At 55.4% G+C, this 14,412-nt stretch overlaps 1 protein-coding gene across 1 annotated transcript in view; it reads right to left on the bottom strand.

The window, feature by feature from the left end:
* SLC4A5 (solute carrier family 4 member 5) overlaps nt 1-14,183 on the bottom strand; it is a 92,520-nt gene extending 78,337 nt beyond the window's left edge. The window contains exons 1-2 of the mRNA XM_075556921.1: nt 14,108-14,183; nt 10,891-11,082 (exon numbers count right to left, since the gene is read on the bottom strand). Of these exons, the coding sequence (XP_075413036.1) occupies nt 10,891-11,082; nt 14,108-14,183 (268 nt within the window). The remainder of the gene's footprint in view (nt 1-10,890; nt 11,083-14,107) is intronic.
* Nucleotides 14,184-14,412: the final 229 nt, after the last annotated feature.

The raw sequence follows: 14,412 nt of genomic DNA, 5'->3' as shown, positions 1-14,412 counted from the left end.
TCAGGTCCCTGGGTGACACAAACGGTCTGCACTTGGCCAAGGGGCTGAAACATAGCACCCAGTGGGAGGCTGGCTCAGGACGGGCTATGACCAAGCCAACTCCACAGCACCTCACAACCACTCAGCTAAAGGTTGGCAGTTCAAAGTCACCCAGCGGACAGAGAGACCTTCCTCATGGCCTGGGTCTTACCTGCCTTTCCAGGTTTTTACCCTGCACCTCAACATAGAGAGCCGTTCTACTAGGGGCCTGGGGTTGGGGGGGGGCATGAGTCAGAGCTGACCTGAGGACAACACTGGTGTGTAGCTTGGTCCCCTTTCGATGTGCGTTCCTGGCTCCTGTTGCCTGGCTGACTCATGATGTGGAACTTTGCCCGGGTTCCTCTGTCTCTCTGCATTCTCCCCACCCTTCCTGGACCCTCAGGTCCTTGACAGTGCCACCCTGTGGGCAAGGGTGCACGCCGGGACACCAGGCCCACCTGTATGGGGCATTTCTAACCGCCAGTGAGACCCTCTAGCTGGGAGCGCTGCGGCCTCCTCAAGGCAACATCAACAAATGCAAACCACCAGCCCACTGCCCCTCTCCACCCGCACCCTGACCCTGCTCCCCGCTGTTCTGAGTGTTAGTGCTCGCTGTTACCCGGCCAACCAGACACGGAACGCTGGCCCAACTCCTGCAGACTCTGTTCTCGCCAGCCAGGCCCCAGCAAACCCTGATTTCCTTCCGTTTCTTCCTCAATAGTTCCTGCTCCATCTCCTTTACCGCCCCCCTGCCCCTTCGGTTGCCACCACCTTTGGTCAGCTCTCATTACCCCCGGCCCTTGGGCACAGCCACTTCCCAGCCTGCTCCCACTGCCTCTGGCTGCACCCCCAGGCCCCATTCATTCCCTGCGTGCAGCAGACTGTGCTGTAAGGACACTTCATCTGAAAACACCGAGAAACATTTCCAGCGTGTTCTCACGGCGCACCCCTGGGAGTCGGAGGGCTCTCTGGGAAGCACTGTGACAGACGGTGCGTGTGAGCTGGGCCATAGTCTACAGGCAGACGCTCCTGTGACCTTATCTACCTGCAGATCGGTGACGCCGAAGGCTCAGGGGGATTTTTCAGAAACACAGCATCACCGTGAGAAGACGTCCAGAATTCTAAATGCTAATTTTTCCCTTCAGACGGGGGAGAAGACTGCCTGCTTGATTCATTCTGCTGCTTTGCGAAGGTAAATTCGACCAGGCAGGTCTCCAGCTGCAAGTACCAGTGGTTTCCTGTTGCCTAAAGCTCCCTGCTTGAACAGCCCTTGGGAACCGGTCTTATCCCCTTTCTAGGCTGTGGCCTACGGCTCCAACAGCCCCCCAACCCCCGGTTCCCAGTCACCCTGCACCCCAGTCTCTGTAAAGGAGGGCCTGCTCCCCCTCAGACATTTGTGCCTGCTCCCTTAGGCAGGAGTCCCTTGCCCCCTTCAAGGCCAGGCCTGATGGCAGATCAAGGGGAGGATCATGAAGGCAAGCCACAGGGCAGAAGGTGGGAGGCTTGAGTCTCCCATTGAGGGGTTACCTGCTCCCTGGAATAGCTGAACACTGGGGTCTCCGGCTGTCGGGGCTGCCCCTGGCTGCTCCTGCTGCTGCCACCCTGGCTGGTGTCTCCAATGTCCTCTTCCCCACAGGCCGGGCACTACAAACTGACTTGTGTCTCCAGTTAAAGGACCCCGGAGGAGGCACGGGGAGGCAGGGGGGAGACACACACACACACACACACACACACACACACACACACACACACAGAGAGAGAGAGAGAGAGAGAGAGAGAGAGAGAGAGAGAGAGAGAGAGAGAAGGAATGTGTGAAAGGGAGGTGGGGAGAGAGATTGTGAGAGGGAACAGAGACGTGGCAGGTGTAAGAGATGGGGAAAAATTGGGAGAAAGAAGGAGCTATTGAGATCACTGTGAGTGTGAGAGATTAAGCGAGGCTGTGTGGGGGGGATGGAGAGGTAGCTGGCTGGGAGGTGGACTACAGGGAGGAGCTGAGGAGCTGTGAGAGGGCTGGCAGCCCTGCCCTTCTCCCCCCTCTCCCAGGAGCTCTGCCCACCTGCGGGGGCCTCCACTCTCCCTGCAGATGCATGATCTGCGCAGGCTGCCCGGGCCTCCTTGAGAGGTGGCAGCAGGGGAGTGACTTGGCCTGGCAGGGCCCTGTCCTCACAGCCACATGGTGGGCAGGCACTGGGGTGGGTTTGGGGGAGTGGGGGCGGGGCTGTGCTAGGGTCTCATATGTCACAGGAAGCAATAGAGTTTCTCCCCTGACCCTCTTCCTGTCCACCCCTCTCTAAGACAGAGTGCCGCAGTGGGTATTTTCTGAGAGCCCAGCGATAGTGGGCCCTGATCATGTCAGGGTGTGTGGCAGACCCCACTGGGAATTATTCTGTTCTCCTGGGAAACGTCTAATCTCCTGGGGTTCCGTTCAGCCAGTGCTTACTGAGCCTTTAGAATGTGCCAAGGTTGATTAGAGGTCGCTAAGTGCAGGCCACGCCAAGGAGCTCTGGACCCTGAATTCACTAAGTCTCAGGGCTGGAAGGGAGCTTAGAGATCAAGTCCAAATCCTGCAGTACCCGGCTGAGAAAACCAAGCGAGACCTCGTTTACACCAGCTGAAGGTCCCAGATCTCGTTTACACCAGTTGAAGGTCCCAGGTGGCACTCAACTCTCCACCGACAAGTTAGCGGTTCAAACCCATCCGTTGGCTTCACGGGAGAAATGCCCGCAGCTCTTGCGTAACTACGGCGGCCCAGAAAACCCAGGTCTGCCATGTGCGCCTGAACCGGAGTCTGCTCGATGGCCATGTGTCTTAGTGTCTGGGTTCTAAGTCCCTCTACCCCCGTCCCTGTGTCCCAGGAGAAAGAAGAGGTTTTCTAGTCCCAGGAAGAGTTACACTCTCAGAACCCCACACAGGCAGTTCTACTCTGGCCTCTAGGGTCGCCGTGAGTCAGAATCAACGGGCGGTGTGCTTGGTTTGGTTTTCCTGCCCTCGGCCGCAGAGCCGGTGAGCTGGAGGGTCGCCACCATCTGCCTTTGCCACATCTTCACACCAGAGGTTCAAAGACCAAGCAAGTCCATTGCTAAGCCTGGAAAGCCGATGGTGAGACCCAGGGCCATGTGGTGAGATGCCGGGGCCACCACCACACAGACCCCCGAAGGAGGTCCCAGGAATCCCTGCCTGGGTGGGCTTCTCCTCAAGCCGGCAGAGAGGGGCAGGTCCACCCTGATACCCAGGCCTCTACAACTTGCCCTGCTCTGTGACTGAGGCTGGCTCCTGAGTGGCCCCTCCAAGTCAGGGTCTGTGGGTGACATCAGCATCCCCAGAGATGCACGCACAGAGTGGTCACCAGGGATACCAGAAGCATTCCCTCACTTCGCATGGTGCTTCCAGAACCTAGATCTAGGCTCAGCTGCTAGGTTGATCATTACCAGCAGTAGGGTCCTGGCAAGACATCCAGACTCTCTGAGCCTCAGCTAGGTGCCCTGGTGGCATAGTAGCTATGTGTTGGGCTGCTCCCTCTAAGGTCGGCAGCTTGGAACCACCAGCCATTCCAAGCGAGAAAGACGGGCGCTCTACTCCCAGAAAGAATCAGTCTGGGAAACCCACAGGGGCAGTCCTGCCCTGTCTTGTAGGGTTGCTATGACTCGATGGCAATGGTTGGGTTTGGTTGAGAGCCTTAGTTCTCCCAATTACAGGGTAGGGACTGGATTGCGGTGGAGATTAAATGAGCTCATCTACACAATGGACTTGACGCAGTGCTTGACGTAGGCCAGTCAGTCAATAAATGAGTGCTATCCCTGGTATTTCAGCACTGTCTGCCAGCTGGTCACTCTGTGGTGCTTGGGGTGAGGCTGGAAATCACACCACGGGCGTTTCAAATCCTAGCAAGGTCATTCATCCCTGTGCCCTTGGCATAGCTGGTGCACAGTTTCCGTGGAACTCACAGACTAAGAGAGACCAGACAGAGAGGCCTGATGATCTGTTTCTAAAATTAACCAATAAACCTCCTTAGTCACATGTGATCCACTCTAACTCCAAAGCAAACTCACTACCATCGAGCCAATTCCGACTCACAGCGACCCTATCAGATGGGGTAGAACTGCCCCCATGGGTGTCCGAGAGTGTAACTCTTTACCGAAGCAGAAAGCCTGGTCTTTCTCCCGCGGAGCAGCTACGTAGTAGGTTCGAACTTAGGACCTAGAGGTGAGCAGCTCCATATGTAACCACTGCACCAGCAGGGCTCCGCGGCCCAACATAGTGCTGGACAATGTGCCTCCGAGGTTGGAGGAAAACACGGACTCAAACGTGCTGACCACGAAACTGGCCCAGGATGTGGCCATGTTTTCGCTCTGTGGTGTCTGACTTGACAGACAGTCACCCTCAGCCACAGTCACAGTGTCACCGGCAGATGTGACATCTTCCCTCCTCATTGCCTATCACCAACCTGTCCCTCCTGCGTACTCCAAGGGCTCAGTGCCCACGCTACGCCCGCACCTCCACGCTCTGGCCCCTTCCCTCTCTCTGTCCTCCCGTCCAGCCCACGGAAAGTTTAGCACACACCGTGCTGGGTACCCTAGTGCAGCGTGGCCCACGTGCGTGCAGCACTTCAGAAGTTAATCCATGCTGCGAGAAACGCCCCAGCAACAGCCGCTCTGTCCTGCAGCTAACAGGGAGGGCGGCCTTGGAAGGTCCGCCCAATGGGGGTAATGTCCCCTTGGCTGGGACAAGCCTCGAGAAGCAGGCGGAAAGAAGCAAACACGACCATGCTTTGGTCAGGTGGTGGCTGTCCCGTCGCTGGATGAGCAAAGCAAAGTGACCAAGTGGCAGTGCAGCTTGCAGGTCGCCCAGTCCCCCAACGTGTGGGCAAGGAGGCCAGTGTCCACTTTAGCCAGCTCTCCATGCATAAGCCTGTGCATTATAAAACTACACATGGGCTTACCTCCTTCCATGGCACTTGGCTTCCCAGTGCTGTGCAGTTCCTGTTTCTTGCAAGTTGAAGGTTAAAGGCAGCCCTACACCAAGCAAGTCTGTGGGCACCACTTTCCCGACAGCCTTTGCTTGATTCGTGTGTCTGTGCCGCCTCTGGGGATTCCCACAGTATTTCAAACGTCTCCATGATGCTATTGCACACTCAATAGACTACAGTATTGTGGGAGCGCTGGCGGTGTAGTGGTACCGTGTTGGGCTGTTCATCACCAGGTCAGCAGTTCAAAACCATCAGCTGCTCTGATGGAGGAAGATGAGGCTTTCTGCTCTTTTAAAGAGTTGTAGTCTTGGATACCCACAGGGGCCAGTTCTTTCCTGTCCTACAGGGTTGCTACAAGTCGGAACTGATTTGATGGCAGTGAGATACTGTGTGAACATCACTTTTATTTTATGTCACAGGAACCCCAACATGCGCGTGGCTCGTGTCATTGGGACCGTCTCTTTATTATGGTGACCTGGAATGGATCCCACAGTACCTCGGAGGGATCTCTGTATTTATCAGGACGTCCACGGCTGCCCTGGTAACTCTGCCTCCCAACCCTGGTTTCCCCAGAAGGCCCCTCTCCCAGGACTCTCTTCTGATAGGCTTTGTTGTTTGGAGTTTGCCTTTGGTTTCAGGAGAATGGCCCAGGACGCTGGGGGAGGGAAATGCTGTGCATGTTAATTCCCGTAGATCCTGGCTTTTAGATGCCAGCGAACAAGGAGAGAGAGTCCAGTAAGCCCAGTCCTCCCTTGGGGGGATCTGACTTTGCCCTCCTGCCTGTTGCCTTCAGAGGGCCATCAAAGGTGTCATCAAAGATCTGGAATGACCTCACTCCCCTTTTTCTTCTTTCTGGCTTCTCCCTGTTTCCCCTTTGGTGACAGACAATGGGGAGGGAGCTTGCCCCTTTCTAAAGCGTCAAACTGCAGAGGAAACCCTGCAGCCTGGACACCCAGCTGGCCCGAGGGGGGGCTCCGTGGAGTGGGATTGGGGAGAGAAGCTTGTCTGCTTTCCTGATTCTTGCTCCTTCCTCCCCCGAAAGGGGGAAAGACAATAGGAAACATCTTTGGGGCCCCACGCCTTTGAAACCACGTGAGGCTCAAATATCTGCAGGAGAAATAGCTGTTCTCTCCTTTCCTGCTCCTCGTGGGCCGTTTGATCTTCAGGGACTCCCAGTGGTTCAGTGTTTCCACACCCCGCTCACCAGAAGGCGCTCACAAGCCTCGTGGTACTAATGAGAGCAGCCAAGCCAAACACATGCCCACTTGGAGTGGGAAAGATCTTGGCTCTTGCTCTTAAACTGGGTGAATGTGTGTAAAGGCTTAGGGGAGGTATGTTAAGTGCTGGCCAGGAACCAGGCACCCGGCGAAGCTTCTTATGGGAGCAGTAGCGGTTCAGCGCCAGAACCCTTGCCTTCTTGTAGGAATCGTGGGTTCAATACCTGTTCAAAGCATGTCAAGCACCAGCGCCGTCATCAGGCTTGCATGGGTTATGATGCTGAACAGGTCCTTAATGGAGACCAAGCCAAACTTGCTGTCACCAAGCCAATGCTGACTCATAGCGACTCCCACCCCCACCCCTGTGGGTTTCCAGGAATGCAATTGTTTGTTTAGAGGAGTAGAAAGCTTGGTCTTTCAAGCACGGAGCTGCTGGTGGTTCCGAACTGCCAACCATGCGGATCGCAGCCCAACACAGAACCACTACACAGCCAATTCACTTCTGGACATCGGCCAATGAAACCGGGGAGTTCACATGGTTCCACAAGAGGTGGTGTAGCGTTCCATTCCATTGTCACAAGGTCAGGGGCCAGGACTGACCCTGTTTTAGATCTGTACATCCCGTGTCCCAGGAAACCACCCCCCTCCACCCCCGACATTCCATACGGGGTCATAGAGACAGCTGGTGGTCCTACAAGCACCTGCACTCTGCAGATGAGGAAACTGAGGTGCCAGGGTCCATGTGCTTCCTGCAGGGCCTGTGGGACTTGTTTCTCTGTGGCTCCAGCTCCTCCAGGCAGCCTGGACGAGCTGGCCTGTCACTACATTTGGAAAGCCACAAGGAAACCTCTGGTTCCTGACTGCCTCTGGGGACGGCTGAACACACGGCTCCTTATTGATCGTCACCACTATCTGATGGCTCTACCCATCAGACATGCTTTGCTTGAGTAGAGACTGGCCGCTTGCTACATATTGATGCCCTCAATCATGTTCAGGCGGCTGCAGGGTGGGAGTAGAGAGAGAACCAACCCACCCCTGCTGTGGTGCATTAATTCTACCCCACCCCTGAGGTGGTTTGGTTTGGGTGGAAGGCCCTATGAATCCTCCCCAGCACCCAGCACGGTGGCTGACATGGACCCACAGACTTTGGCATGAGCACACCTGTTTTCAAGGCTCTGATCCTCTGTGAGGCTTGGGCAAGTTTGCTGACTCCCCGGGAGCCTTGATTTCCCTATCTGCACATGGAGATACATCTCCCTTTTGATGTTGACGTGAGGACTGACTGAGAAAATGACTACATTTCCTTATCTTCTCCTGGACACCTTCCCTAGCTAATTTCTGTGCCTCCTTCACGGCCGACTTCAGGTGTCACCATCTCCAGGAAGCCAGCACTAACCGCTGTCACCCCCAGCTCGTCACCTGTGGGGCCCCTCATCATACCCCTGCAATGGCCTTTGCTACACCATCCCACCCTTAGGCATGCCCCTCTATGGGCATGTCTTGCTCATAGGAAGTTGACTCCAAGGGATGCTGAAATGACCCAAAGAAAAGCTCTAAAGCCCCCACCGGGCTGGCTCTCACGTGTAGGCGTGGAATCCGCATGAGAAGCCCCTTGGAAAATGTTGGTGGATCGAGGAACAGCTGTTCAGGGAGGTTACAGGGTTCTGTTTCTATGTGGTTCAAAGGCCCTCCAAGACAATGGTCCTTTGTCACCCTTCCGGTAGGACTGAACTCAGAACTAAGCCTGTTCGAATAACCAGCCGTGGAAGACCAGATGCGCGGCACTTGCCCAAGGACAGTGCTCAGAGAGTTAGGCAGAAGGAGAAGTGGACGTGGGCAAGACAGAGAGGACGTGCGGTAGGTGGGGGTCCGCTGAGGGATGGCAATGTACGGGTTGGATCAGAATGCCTATGAATGAGTGAATATAAAATGAGCATCTGCTCTGAAAGCCTTCAACCCATTCACAGCGAAAAGTTCTGATGCTGAAAACAAAGAAGCATTCATTTTCTTTAGGATCGTGGATTGGGGGACATGGGTTTAATCGTACACTGCTATTGATGTCTGTTCTTGAGATGGGCTGTGTAAATGCATAGAGTATGTTTCTTTAAAAAAAAATCCCCCAGATTCCTTCTCCCTCAAACTAGAGTGGTTTGAGTGGCTTAACTTTTTTTTTTTTTAAGGAGGAAAAGTAAAATTGAATGCACGGTTGAGTGTCCTATTAAGGGAACACATGGTAGATTCAGACAACTCTGGTGGGGTAGTGAGCTACGCACTGGGCTGCAAACCACAAGGTCTGTAGTTCGAGCCCACCAGGGAGTGAGTTGAAGCTGCAGAAATGTAAAGTCTTAGAAGCCACCAAAGGGGCAGGTTGACTCTGTCCTATAGAGTCACGATGCAGTATCAGAAACTACTTGATGGCAGTGAATTTGGAGGTTTTTTAATTTTGGGGAAGGGGGGTCAGATGAAATGCCTTCTGTCATGTTTTGATGTCCCTCCTCCAGACCACCAGGGCACAGCTTGTATCTGGAGCCTATATAGAGGCCCCCAGTTCTCTTGAAAGAAGTGAATGGCTCGGGGTGGGGAGGGGGAAGGCTTCTATCACCCGTGGAGAATGCCGTGCAAGCTCAGCCCCCACAGGAGGCAGGACAGCCACGCAGGTGGTGGGCTTCGCGGGCAGGCGTGTGGTTCCCGTATACTGTGGTCTTGAGTGTACTCTTAGGGGTATACCTGGGCTCTACCTGAATTGTTAAATCTCTGTGTTTCCATTTGGATGATAATTGTAACAATATTGCTTTTATTGGCTATAAGAGCAAGACTGCTGTTACCATTCACGAGAAGACATTCTTACACAATAAACTCTCATCAATCAAGATACGGCTTTCTAAACTGGGGTGTGCGGTCCTCTGGGCCTCTCCCAATTACAGGCACATTTTCATGGGGCCCCAAGAATCTATTGCTCCTTTAAAATGGGCCCCTACTTTCCTCTGATGGGGTGGTCTGCTTCTGTAAAGATGTACAGTCAGAAACCCCGAGGGAAGCTTAACCCTCTGCTGTCCGCTAGCGTCATGGAGAGCGGTTTACTTTACTTTGGGATCCAGAGGGGGTGCTGACGGGTAAGTGCCTGGCTGCTAACCACAAGTGTGATGGTCATGTCCGCCCAGAGGACCTTGGAAGAAAGGCCTGCATCCGCTTCCAAAGCATCAGCCAATGCAAACCCCAGGGAGCGCTCTCTGATCTATGCCGACACACCGACACACCCGGGGTCACAGGAGTTGGAGACAATCTGATAGGAACTGGCTCCTGGACTCCAGCTTAGAAAACAAGCTCAGCCTGAGCCCCCCTACTCTCTGATGCTCTCCTGTGCCTGTTGCCTCACCAGGGCCAAGCCAGAGACATACCTGGCCTGGGAACCAGAGGCCCTGCAGGCTGTGAAAGAAGAGACTCGCCTGAAGAATTCTGCACCTTGGCACCCGGTTACAGCCAGAGTCCTCTTTCCTGAACTAGAAACCACCAAACAGAGGAGTCCGCTAAGCGTTGCCCTCTGTGGTTTCCCTTTGAGCTGAGAGCCCCGCTGAGAAACAGGTTCTTCTTCTTTGACCCTGCATGTGGGGAGGGGCAGGAGGCTTCCCCACAAGGTTTCCTTTCCACTTGGTCCTGCCTTTGAACATGGGGCCACCACCTTTCTCAAAGGACCTCCCAGGACCCCATCTTTTGAATCAGCACCTCTGCTCTGGGAAGGCCTTGGAAGGAGGTGCAAGATGACCGTGGCCTCTGGGGTGGGGAGTACGCCCACCTCCCCCCACGGGGATGCCGAGACACTGCCTCTGACGGCTCTTTCACAGTTCACATAGTCAAAGAAGCCCATTTTGTCTGGCTCGGCAAAGTGGAAACACAGAGGAAACCAATTGAATGCCACGCATCAGGCAAGTGTGCGATATGCAAGGGGTGAAACCAGGTCCCCAAACATCAGCCACATCCAGAAAGGATAGCAGGTCATAGCTGCACGCCAAGGAGGGCAGTCCTTTTACCCCTCTCAAGATGGATCATTGTCTTGTCCCAGAAGGAACAAAATGGGCCCAGTACTGACTGCTGCAGGGACTTGGGCCCTTTGGCATACTGGGAAAGTCTCCCTGGGGCCTGCCAGCATTGACGCAGGAAGATGACAATTCTGTCCTATTCCATCTTCATGCTCAGGTGAGAGGGGCAAGGAGGGACTCTAACATGGAATTGATTGGACTGAACAGCCTGCCTTCCGCCATCTTTTCGTGTTTGTTTTTGGGTTCCCATGGGCAGTGGTCATGTGGCCTCTCACAAATCCAAACCAAACTCACTGCCGCGGAGTCCACCCCTGTGGGTCTCTGAGACTGTAACTCTTTATAGGAGTATAAATCCCCATCTGCCTCCCGTGGAGTGGCTGGTTGGTGGTTTCGAACTGCCGACCTTGTGGTTATGCCACCAGGGCCTCTAGGCATCTGGGAAGGAATGATTCTGAGGGCAAAAGTAAAATTTCACACTCTGGGTCAGAGGGGGGGGTGTCCTGGAGCCCCCAGACAGAGACTCAGGGCTTCATTCTGACTAAGTCAATGAGCAGAGCGAAGGGGGCCCAAGCGGAGAGCCTGAGGGCCACTGCCACATTCTCCAGGTAGCTCCCTGCCCCACCTGCGTGTCCTCGGCCCCCAGCGGACTCACGGGTCCTGCTGATGTGATCCACTCGGCTGTCCCCGCTGCTGCCCCCGCGCCCCACACTGGTCAGCTCCGGATGCATCTGGTCCGGCCGCTGGTCCCAGTGGACTTTTTGCAGGCTGGCAGGATGTCCTCTCTGGTCTCTTTTTCTCTGAGGATAACTGGAGACTGGCAGGCCCCTGTGGAGGGGACCGCCATCTGCAGGCAGAGAACAAAAGGAGGGGCAGGGTGGAGATAGTTACTGGAAATGGGCATTTTTATTAAAAAATTTCCCATCGGCGGGAAGATGGTGGCACAGCGGAGCACCTGGGGGACGTGGACGTGTGGGAACGGCTGCTTCCTCCAGGACTGGGTGACGGGATTCCATCTCCGACTAGCCCGGCAGCTGTTAGAAGGGCAAACATGCTACTCTAGCTAGGATCCTATTAGACTGATAGACATGGCCTACGACACCTGATTTAGAAGAGGGTCCCTCGCCGGCTCACAGGTTTGTCCCCAATTGTCATGTCCTTGCTCACTGCAAGGATGCAAGCCCCCCAGCCACTCCGAGGGGGGTGAAGGAAGCCATCTGCTCCCATAGGAAGGAACGGCCTCAGAAACCCTGTGAGAGGGTTGCTGTGAGTCACATTGATTCAACGGCATTGGGTCTGGGTATTTTTTGAAGGGGTGGTCGGCTCTTATGTCAAGAGCTATGTTAACTTGAGTTTGTTTGCCTTTATTTAGGAAAAAGAGCTGCCTCGTGGTTCAAACGGAAATTCAGATGCTTAGAGGCCTGGGCATTTGTGGGCAGGTGATACCACACAGGAACCATGCCAGCTGAACCTCGAGGAAGCCCGTCTAAAGTGGCTATGAATTGCACTGCTAACCCCACGGTCAGTGGTTTGGACCCACCAGTGGCTCTTTGGGTGAAAGATGAGTCTGTCTACTCCTGTAAAGACTTCAGGTCTCAGAGACCCAAAGAGGCCGTTCTGCTCTGCCGTGTAGGCCGTCTATGCGTGAGAATGGACTCCATATTGTGTGCTTGACTTGATTCACTCTGTGACGAGGGCCTTGCATGGCTCTGGGGGTTCGAGGCCCTTGGTGTCAGTGTCTAACTCTCTCTAGAGCCTCAACTTACTTCACCTGACACCACTGCATGCTCTCTGGACCCCCAGTCTCTCTGGAGTTCAGCGAGCATTGGCAACGGCCAGTGGAGGTATCGATGATATGTAACCTGGCTTCCAAGTAGACAGGATGACCTAGGTCACAGGATGACCGGCCTTCCCCCTTCCTTCCTGACCCCCTCTGCCCCATACGGCATCTTTTTGAGCACTCGGTCATTCAAGGTGAGGCATGGAAACCGCAGTTAGAGGGAGATTGCCTCATCTCGCATGAGTCATGTCACTGCAAGGACTTGTGGGTTGGAGCTTTCCAGGGACAACCTCCTGCTTACCAAGCGGGAGGCCCAGAATGGGATATCACAAAGGCATCTATCTCCCCGAGAGTCCGCTGACCTGGGTGCTCCCGGCTTGACCTTTCCTAGTTCTGTGGCCACAGATGTCCTGCCCTGCTGCGGGCTCCTTTCCTCATCCGGAAAGTGGGAATGAGAAGCTATTTCCGGACTGTGCTGGGGTTTTGAGAAGATAGGATGGGGTCATGGATTATGACTTTGGAAGTGACTGGACATACACACAAGATCCCTGGTGGTGCAGTTGGGTGAAGGGTTGGACTGGCAACAGAAAAGTCCGCGGTTTGACTCCACCTGCCAGGCTCCAGTCTGCCTCTATCAAGATGACAGCCTTGGACGCCCTGGGGGGCTGTGCTACATCCCCTCCCACTGCCTTGGAGTCGCTTCTGACGGCATAGTGACCCTACCGGACAGAGCAGAACTTCTCCATTGGTTTCAGCGACCATACATGTTCACAGGGGCAGGCAGCCTCAACCATCTCCTGTGGGGCCGCTGGTAGGGTTGAACCCCTGACCTGGCCGTTGGGGGTGGTGGTTGTGGCTAGGTGCTACGGAGTGGGTTCCAATCTGCAGCGACCCCACGCCCGGTCCCGCGACGCCCTCACCACGGTTCCCCCTCCTGAGCCCATTGAGGGCCTTCCTCTTTTCGCTGCCCCTCTGCTCTACCAAGAAGGCTGTCCCTCTCCGGAGCGCCCCCAGGCTTCCTGACTATAGACCCTGTTTTCAGAGTAGGATCTTCTGGTTTCCATGCCTAAGGGTGGTTCCTACGCAGTGCAGCGCTATCAGCTGACTCAACCCCCCACCCCCCACCCCTTGCCCCAGATACACCGATGGAGGGCCTGGCAGTCTGCTTCCCGAAGGGGCCGGCTTTGAAAACCTATGGGGCACCACTCCCTTCTGGGCCGCACGAGTTGGAATCTACTGACAGCGAGTGGTTGGATTTCTGTTTAGTTTGGTTTTCCCCCCACCCCCACCCCTCCTACACACACAAAGAGTCTCATTGCTAAAGAAACCTAGGGGGATTAGGAAAATAACCTGCCAGGGAAACAGTTTGCTTTTTGCCCTAGTTCAAGCATATGCTATTTTTCCGTGGCTTGGGTCCGGATCATCGCAGCAGGGTGTGGAGCTGGTGAGCAGGGCAGGGCTTCCCCACCGCGGCCTGCGTTCTCCTTCCTCCGCCCCTGCGCGCCGCTCCTCTCCCCGGGACAGCGTGTCCAGCTTGGCTCGGGACCCTGGTCACGCTCTCCTGGCAGCTGGCCGCCACGCCCCTCTCAGGGGGCGGGCCCGGCGGGGGCGGAGCGCACGCGCACGCACGCTGCGGCTCAGCCAGCGCCCAGCTGGGAAGTGGGCTGGGTGCTTTCCTCCCCGCGGGCGGCGGCACAGCCCTCTGGGACCGCCCCGGCCCCAGCCTGGTGGCCGCCTCTGGAGAGCGTGGGCTCTCGGGTACTCCGTTTGGAGCCCTGGACAGCGGCTCCGGCGCAGCAGCCACATTCCCATGGCACGCCTTTCTTGTGCTGCTGTGTTCGGAAGCGGTTCGGTTCAAGAAAGAGGAGCGTGTGCTCTTGGGGGAAGCTGTGCTCTGATCCAGACAGCTGGAGAGTGGGGTCCTCTGTTCCCACCACACTGCTCCCGTCAAACAGGGGTACCACCAGATCTGGAGGAGACTTGGGGACCCACCCTCTGGAGTCCCCTGCTGGAAAGGGCCTTATAAAGTCACTTCAGGAATTCTGCAGTCCCCTCCCCTCCTCCCCCTGCGTTTGCATGAACATGACCTCACCTCCTGGGTTCCGACCTCTCCTCCTGTAGTTAGAGGGGTCCAGCGTTCCTGCCCCAACCTTCTCCTCCACCTTCATGGCTAGAAAGGAAAAGAGAACCGATAGCTTCCAAACGTGCATGCGAGACCACTTCCACCCATGGCCTTGACAAAGTCAGCGCATGGAGGAGGAGCATTCAGAGAAGGCTCCACCAAGGAAGGTCTCTTCCACGAACCCTTTGGAATTATTGGCCTGATATCATTATTGATCACTGTAGCTGCTCTCTGGTTCCTGATCATTTTTGATCACTTCCCCTTTTAGGAAACAA

Source organism: Tenrec ecaudatus, chromosome 8 (genome assembly GCF_050624435.1).
Source record: "Tenrec ecaudatus isolate mTenEca1 chromosome 8, mTenEca1.hap1, whole genome shotgun sequence".
Lineage (NCBI taxonomy): Eukaryota > Metazoa > Chordata > Mammalia > Afrosoricida > Tenrecidae > Tenrec > Tenrec ecaudatus.
Note: the sequence above shows the minus strand (reverse complement) of the source record. Positions and strands in the feature narration are given on the sequence as shown.